Genomic DNA, 9,136 nt, shown 5'->3' with positions numbered 1-9,136 from the left:
TTAACGCTGTCATGAAGGCAAATCAGCGTTTAGATTTCCCTGACTTCCTTGAACGCATCAGAAATTGTTTATCCTAACCTCTGTTCGAGTATTTTAAAAGTTGTTTTCTTCTCTTCTTCAGGACGGACTTGACAACGCTTGCATTTTCACTTTTAACAAATCTGCAACATGGTGTTGTCATTTTGGCAAACTTAAAGGTGGTGTTACACCTATCAACTTTTACATCAACATCAACAGACAACGTAAACATCAATAAGCAACACGATGAGACACGGAGCAACAGGCCTTTGGGCAATAAGGCTCTCTGTACTCCTCTGTTTCAGTCACAACTACGGCGTTACCATAGCAACTCATACTACGACCGCTATTTAAGATAGCTCAAACAATCTAATACAAGTCTGCTCACTGACAAATTTCACGGCAGTAAACCATCTCAAATGTGTCTTAGCTTATATTCGGTTGTTTTTACGTGAAGATGCTCTCCACACATTCACTTACCAGAGTAATGTTTCATCAGTATCCTTCTCCTCCTCCACTGCGCTTGGATGGCTGGCATTGTTCATAAAATTTTTCAGGCCAAAGAGATCACATGACCCAAAATCTGGGCTGTGATTCGAACATTTCTGGTGTAATTCTGTTTGTCGACCACAAGAGGTCGCTGCTGATCTGCTGAAGGACGCAATCTACAGTGGATGAGTCATTCGTAGGCTGCGTAGACCACTAAGACCAAACTGAAATGAGATGTCTGGTCTATGGAGTATTTCCTGTTTGCCTCACCAGCTGTTCCCGCCCTTAACCTTGTGTCATCAAACACTGCTTCTGTCGCCTAGCAACAGGTAGCTACCTAGCTAAGTAGCTAACACAACTAACGTCACGTAACTTAACCTATTATTTAAAAGATAATTTGTTTCAAGGCCCCTTTGGGTTTTTTTTTAACATTTGTATCGCTAGCTATTTGAGTCGCAATAAAAAACTTTTACATTTTAAAAGTGTGTTCCTCGGCCGCCTGTGAGTCGCCATCTTGTTTAAATTGTTGTGAGAATAATCGAGTAACAGGTGAAAACAATCAGGACGGGGCAAACGATCACACAAGCGGGAAAAATCACAAAGACAGGAAGTAGAGCAACATAAACGAGAAGGAAGGGTGAATTCCAAAATAAAACAGGACATTAAAACATAACACTAAATTAATTTAAATACAAAACTGAACAGGGATGAAACATGACAGCAGACATTTAATCTCCAGCATTTTTTAATATCCAATGCAGGAAATATAGCATTTTAAATATGTGTTAACAATTTGTTACATTTATTGAATATTTTTGATGTTAGCTTGCTCACATTTTTGCTGCAATGCTTCTGAGTCACTTTTAACAACTATTGATCAAAAGCCTGAACATCTCAAGTAACTTTAGGAGTTTCTCTGCCAATAAGGGATCATTAGCTCAAATCATGATCTTTTAGGTCATAATAAGCAAAATGTAAAGTATCTCACAAATAAAATCTCTTTCTGAACTGCCGCTGGGCCAGCCCAGTTGATGCCAATTTTAACTCTTAGCTTTGAAACATAGAGAAAAACTTCTGGGGAGTAGATAAAGTTTTGTGGTCAACATAATTTCAGAGTCAGACTATTAATCGCCTGCAGAGTCGACAGAGATGTGGCAAAGGCAAGAAAACTGCAAACGTGTTGCTTAGGAACAGCGAGAAATAACCCTAACTTTTCTTGAAGCATCTGATCTTATCTCCCAGGGTGCGTATAGCTCTGTATGTGTGTGTGTGTGTCAGGTTCAGCAGAGGTTGTTTCTAAGCAACTGTTTTTTTTTTTTTTGTTTTTTTTTTAATATGAAACTTGTTTGTTTTCTTGCGTTTTCCGTCTCGTTCTATTCATTACTGCCCACTTTTTTCACCAGTACAATTCCTCATCATTTGGACGGGGTTAACTGGCTCTCTGGTAACCCAGCATGGCTCTTTGATGAAATGATGATGAACGATGCAGATTCTTTCTGCCACTTGGTTTCAACATTCATTACAGCATGTCATGCATGTTGTGCAACTATTTCCGGTTATTTCAGAGGTAAATATGTCCTGTACGCAGATTAATTTACCAGCCGTGTGTTGGAGCGAGTACGAATATGAAGACTCTCAGCTGCAGATTTTTACATGGTTGTATTTTTACCGTTTTAGTCAACATAAGAAATAATTGTTGCATTTTGTCCTCTCATTTTAGTTTTTAAATGATTATGTGTAGCCATTATTTTGCTTCAAAATGTTCTCGTTTTATTCACTCACATCCAGCTTTTCCACGCCTGCAGCAGTTATTTTTTGAATAATTGACCTACAGCAGCTGCTGGCCTGCTGCCCAGCTCTGCCTCAGATAGGAGCGGTTCAATTTCAACCACAGTGAGCGGTGCAGAAGTTAACAAACAAACAAATAAAGCATTATTATTTGGATTTCAAGTGCAATCGAGCCTGTTCCACAGTTATTAGAAATACATGTGTGTGCCATGCAGCAGTTTGAAATGTCATCTGGTGATATTACTACGCCTTTTGCTTTAATTAAAGCTGCATTTGTGAGTATGTGCATGTGTACGTATGTGTGTGTGTGTGTGTGTGTGTGTGTGTACGTGTGTGTAACAGGTGCAGATTCATTTCCTGGTATTTGTTCAGCCTCACGTGATGCATTTTACATACATTTCCTCCGTTTCATAATGTTTTATTTAATAAGTGAAGAGCAGCTCTGCACAGTTCATGTGAGGTAATAATACAAGAATGTATTTCAGCAGAGCTAAGTGGAAAAAACACATGCACAGCAAAAACACACTTTTTCTTTATTATTTAATATACAGGCGCTTTGACAGTACAGACAGAGCAGCAACTAATTACAGCCTCTACCCCCTACTCCTCCACACACGCACACACACACACACACACACAAATCGCAGTGATTGTGCTGATGTCTCATACAGTAGACCCGCTTTGATTTGAGTTTTAATTGGCTCATGCGTGAGGTGTTTAATTGGGGGCTTTGAACTGAATGTTTCAGGTGGGAACCTGTGGCAGATTCTGTGTTTTGTCGAACCCTAATTAAAAGCCTCTTTGCCAGAAGATATGGCCTCCGCATCACCCAAACACACTCACTGTACATGTGTGTGCGCGCGTGTGTGTGTGTGTGGTTGAGGGCAGACAACCCACTGTTTCCGCTAACAGCCCCGTTCACAGACAGCATCCCTTTAATCATCCCAGCAGCCATTTGCCCTCGTAATGCAGACTGTGCAGAGCAGTACGGCAAGTCAGTTTGGTCAAATCACTTTAAGTAAGCCTCAGTGATGATGGGGTCTTCTGACAAGTAAAACTGTTTGAATAAACCATTTTTTTTAAATGATTGATATCTTCATCTAGGTCACTGGAAGTAAGTCATTAGAACATTTTCTTGGCATCTTTAGGGCCTTTAATATTACAGAGATACATGAAATGTCACACTGGCATATCACCAAGTTTGTAGATGTAAAGCACCATCTATTAGCCTAATGAGAGAGAGTTGACTGAGCTGAGAAGCCTGGGGATTACTCCAACATACTTTTACCTACAGATTTGAAACTTCGCCCACGTTTAGTCTGAACATCCAACATTGTAACATTGTATGTCTTAAAATGTGAAACAGCATAATACCCCCTTTAACTGTGGACATACCCAGGCAACAATGGAATTAAGTTGAGGACTAAACAGTTTGATCTATGACAAAATCCTAAATGTTGTATTCAGTAAATCAATTAGATTGCTGTCAGTAAATGATCAGCTGTAACAAGTGTGGAAAGACATGTATGAAACAGTCAATTTTAATCTCCCTTGACATGAAATAAGACTTCTCTGTTCTTTACCACCTCTAGATGCTTAAACATGCTTTTAAAGCAGAATATACAAATGACTAAGTTAAAATTCCAACTAATAAATACACTATATACTTGTCTCTCCAACTGATAACCTGTTGGTCTACACTTTTGAGTAATCCTTTGAGTGCAATGTCCCACTCCAGTATCCAGTCTCATCAGGGAATACGTCCAATTAAAGAAGCAAAATGCTGTTTCATAGGGACTTTAATTGTGGCACCAGTCTGACGTCAGACCACTGGAGTCTATTTCAAAGCAATGTCCCAGAATGATATGAAAAGGAATAAGTCCTTGGCCTGATTTAAGTGCAGTAAAAAGAAAAAAACAGATTGATGGTTTGAAATATACCTGTGTGTAAAAGAAGACAGTAGGTCCAAATATTCAGCCTTGTGTGGCCCTTTGACAGGTTAACTTCTCCTATATCTTCTAAAATCAGCTCTCCATAAAAACTGAACTACAGCACAAAGCTTGATGAATATGAGTCAAATGCAGAGATCAGGGATTGTTTTAGGTTTGGAGTTATCTTATGCAGCATTATATCAGATATTGTATTAATAAAACTGTGTTCAGTCTCCACTAAATCTGTAACAACATCTTTCTAATCATACAGTAAGTTTCATGTTAGATCCAAAAGCCGGATCCGTCACACTCATCTGTCAGACAGATAAACAGTGCCCTCTGCTGGAAGTGGAATATAACTACAGCTGTGTTAACTGATTTCCAACTGGTTCTATCCACTTTCTTTTTGTTCAGTTTTGATTCATCATGCATTTATAGATATTGTGTGATACATAAGATCTTGGCATCTTAAATTACATAAGAAATATTATATTATTTTAATGTGTATATATGTACAGTATACATAAATGACCTGCAAAACATGGGGGAAATGGATGATTGCAGCAGTAATGGCGAGAATATGTACTATGACAGTAATACACTGTGCAAAAATTCAATTATATGTTGTCAGCTTTCTTGAGAAGATAAGTACGCATCATAATTTTATTAAATAATGGCATGTACCTGCATGCTCTCTGCTGCTCCTGCGTTTCCAAGGAAGATGATTGTTGATGACTGTCCATGGCACAAACATGTTTAGGCAAGTCAGATGTCATATTCCCCAAGTAAAACTATCCCACGGTTTCTCCCCAGTGACTGTGTGAGTGTAACTTTGCCGAAAAAAAGCTTACTGGCTTAAAGATGAACTATACAGGCCTTAATATAGATAGCGTGGTTTGCTTTTGTAGGTCAAAGCGAGGCATTGATGTTGATGATGAAAAATAATGAAAAACATTTCAGATTGGCACGGAAAACAATGAATTAAGTAGTGCTGCTGCTAGTGCGCAGTGATGCACCAGTGTCTCAGTGGGCGGCATAAAAGGGTCATGTGATAGCTGTCGTCAGATAGCTGTCGAGTGCCGCCATGTGGCTATTGAGACCGACAGTGTTATTAGGTCTCTTGGGGAGCAAAGGAGTACTCAGAGGCATGGTGAGTGTTAAGAGCACAATGATATATGTTTATTACTTTGCGTGTGTGTGTGTTGTGAGCATAAGATGTATGTATCCGTCGATGTCTTGTACTAAACGACATATAGGTCGGATTTAGGTTTTCTATTTTTAAATGCGGTGTAACGGTTAAATGAGTCCGGTGTTGACGCTCTCACTGACGCTAGCATGAAGCTTGGTGTTAGCGTTTTGATGTCAGTTAAACGTTCAGGGGCACAATTTAACGAATTGTTTAACCGTTTGGTTTACACTGAGCTCCCCAGTCACTGCCAAGCGAACTCAAACTTCTCTGCCTCTTTGTTATGGAAGTATCACTGGTGTTGCTAGCTGTCTATACTGTAGCTAACGTACACTAAGGGATAAAGATGGCGTTAACGTTGCCAACAATCCATGGTGATGATCCCTAAGACGGGTGATGTTAATTAACATCAAATAATAAGAAGCTCCACGGTTACGTAATCCTATTATCACCTTGTTTTATACAATGCAGTAAAACGTTAATTTCCCACGATTTTAGCATGTGCAGATGTATTAAGTGTTGTTTCTTTATTGTTCTGTCTTTCTTTATCCAAAGTAAGATCAGTTTAGACATGTATGACGCTGTCTAATTCAGGAGTGTTCAGCTCAAACCTGTTACATATGTAAATTCAAGGGTGGGGCCATATATTGGTGACACAGTCGGGCTAAAGAGCACTGAGTAATAATGAGGTCAACGGTTAACTTCCTTGCCTTTTCCTCACTTATCTAATCCACTTGTCTTTGCCTTATTAGTCTTACTTTTGTCCTTTGGTCTGTTTTCATGGACTTTATCCCTGATAATCCTCAACCTTCAGCTGTTATAGTCAATCACAGACACACTATTTACATTTTTTATTCCTCACCTCTTTGCAGTGTGCTCAAGCTAACGACTGGCAGAGTGCCAAGACAATATACGAGTTTTCCGCACTGGACATCGATGGCAATGAGGTGTCCCTTGAAAAATACAGGTAATAAGCTAATTGAGGCTGAGAATTTAATGACTTGTAGAAAGTTTGAATAGACAACAGTACAGAGTGGAATACACACCACAAATAAGCATCAAGTAACTGTTGTTTTCTCAGCTTAACCTCTTGTTTGTTTTGTTTCTCCCTGCCAGAGGATATGTGTGTATCATCGTAAATGTTGCCTCCAAATGAGGAAAGACCAGGGTAAACTACACTCAGCTAGAGGGAATGCACGCCTCCTACGCTGAGAAGGGTTTACGCATCATGGGCTTCCCATGCAATCAGTTTGGAGGACAGGTAACAAGGATTAACCCAAAACAAAACTCAATTGTCTTTGTTGTTTTCTATTTATTTGCATGCTGTTTTACCGCATTAATATTGTTAATATTGACATAAATATGGGGTGCCCCATATTAATGTAAGCTGTATTCTATCATCTTTTAGATACATTCCTGGATCCATTGTTTTTGTATAATGTTAACTAAACAAAACGTCCACTTCCAATTTTCGATTTCGTGATCCAGGAGCCAGGCACTAATGCAGAGATTAAAGAGTTTGCCAAAGGTTTCAACGCAGAGTTCGACCTCTTCAGTAAGATCGACGTGAACGGAGACAACGCTCACCCTTTGTGGAAGTGGATGAAGGCACAGCCCAAAGGCAAGGGAACCCTGGGAAAGTGAGTTATTGTCCTTTTTTTTCCTGTTTACTTAACAAAAGTCACGTGACACTGTGTACACAAACTGAGTAACAACTGTTTGTGGAACGTGAATTTAACACTGAAAGTAACTCTTTCAGAATGAAGTGTTGAATTCTCCACATTGAATAACGTGGTTGCAGGGTGTTATCACATTGTTATCATTTAGTGAACTAAAATTGAAACACTGTCATCATATCCTGCTGAGTTTCACAACTGTCTTCCTCTTTTTATGCACTTTAGGCAAGGTTAAATGTTTGACAATGTTTACAGCATTGCTTGAAAAAATCTATTTATAACCTATTTATTTTAAACAACTTGATGATGATCTTGTTCATTTCCTTCTGAAGAATCAGTTGCTCTTACTCATAGTCTATAGTTTCTTTCACTTTAAAATAAATACCTACACACAATTGATAGAGGACACAACAGCAGGGTTAATGGTTCAGCCTTCTGGTTTTGTTGCAATAACTTTTTTTTTTTCTCCACAGCAACATCAAATGGAACTTCACAAAGGTATATAGTGGCACTATATCCTTTTTGAGAAGCATATTCACTTAAATTTGACTAAATTTGATTGCCTCAATTGCATAAAAAAAACAGATTGTGCTAATTATTTGGTTCCTTATTTTTCAACAGTTTCTGATAAATAGAGAGGGACAGGTGGTGAAGAGATACGGCCCAACAGATGATCCCAGCGTAAGTGGCACTGACCATTAATTATATTACTATAAATAAATAAATATAAGTAAATGCTCTAACATATAATGTTGGTGCATACTAAAGTTAACTGCTGTTTTGATGTGTCAAGAAAAATTGTATTCAGCCTGTGGGCACTCATTGAGGCAATTTGTTGCTTTACTTATGTTATAGTTTGTTATACAGTGAAAGACAATCATATAAAGGGTGGATTAAAAGAAGGATTGCAAGAGTAAAGGAATGGTTAATTAAGAAAGCTTTATTCAGATTTGTGCCCTTTCATCCAAAGTTGTATTCTTTGTGTCGCTGTCCATGGTGCTTCAACCAAGCCTTTCCCTATTCACTATCTCTGTAAGTAAAATGTCTCTTTTTTTCTCTTTGCAGGTGGTTGAAAAGGATCTTCCTACATACCTGTAATACTGCTGTCTCACCAATGCTTTAGAAATCAATCCGGACCTCTCCCATGGACTTCTGGTTATTGGTGTGTGTGTGTCTGGACCAGTGACGGCCTGCCTGTAAACCCTACACTGGGGAGGGCAGGCCCGATGATCCTTAGCGTGCAACTAACTTCCAGAACCACCCACACCAAACCCATAAGACTGTGGGAGAGGACATTCACTTGTTATCTGTAGAGGGATTCTTAACATTTCACTTACTTCAAACTCAAACAGCCATTCCTACAATACAAACCCCAGCTAGTGCTTCCTGAATGTTAAGTACCAAATTTGTTCATGTGTCAATGTCAGTTTAATGTAAGAACATAAGATGCCATACATTTCAGATTTCTGAAAAGCTACTGATAATATTGTTTGCACTTCTTTCTGTAACTCATGACTTATCATGTGACAAAATTGGAAAATAAATGCTGTCTTGAACATTAAATCTGTCAATTTACTTGCACGTATTAATGTCAAATTAAGGAAATAGCTCACCTGCTGCTTTGGGAATGCTTACTGTAGTTTTTTTTTTTCAACGTTTTAGCTAAAAAAGACCAAAAAAAACACTATCATTATTGTCTGCAAGGATAAAAAGTCTTACAAATCCATTATTTACTTTTTGATTGAATTGTAGATCTATCCATGGCATTTTGTAATTTCTGTATGATAATGTACTGTAACTGTTATATTGTGGGTCCTTAATAACATAATAATTTCCCTGGAAATTTCCTGAAAAATGCTAAGAATGAATAGACACAGAAAGGTCCCAAAAAGAATTGGTACAAAGTCAAATTAAGTACAAATGCATTGTTCATTTATTATTGGAAACAATATCATCCAGATACATTATGTGGAATGAATTGTTTGCCTGTAGACTAGATTAATATTTTTATGTCCGAGTATGTACCAACTGAACAGCAAAATATCTAT

The 9,136-nt window shown here is 38.3% G+C and overlaps 1 protein-coding gene across 1 annotated transcript; it reads left to right on the top strand.

Annotated features, from left to right (window-relative positions):
• The first annotated feature begins 5,298 nt into the window (after window positions 1–5,298).
• On the top strand, window positions 5,299–8,651 carry LOC138611338 (phospholipid hydroperoxide glutathione peroxidase-like). The gene is made up of 7 exons (XM_069684391.1): window positions 5,299–5,376; window positions 6,285–6,379; window positions 6,529–6,673; window positions 6,901–7,052; window positions 7,562–7,586; window positions 7,710–7,769; window positions 8,154–8,651. Exons 1-7 carry the CDS (start codon window positions 5,311–5,313, stop codon window positions 8,184–8,186), a joined length of 576 nt encoding a protein of 191 aa, XP_069540492.1. The 5' UTR covers window positions 5,299–5,310; the 3' UTR covers window positions 8,187–8,651.
• The last annotated feature ends 485 nt before the right edge of the window (window positions 8,652–9,136 follow it).

Source organism: Semicossyphus pulcher, unplaced genomic scaffold (assembly GCF_022749685.1).
Source record: "Semicossyphus pulcher isolate SPU_LCO1_2020_fin unplaced genomic scaffold, fSemPul1.0.p SCAF_7, whole genome shotgun sequence".
NCBI lineage: Eukaryota > Metazoa > Chordata > Actinopteri > Labriformes > Labridae > Semicossyphus > Semicossyphus pulcher.
This window is presented reverse-complemented; position numbering and strand designations above follow the sequence as displayed.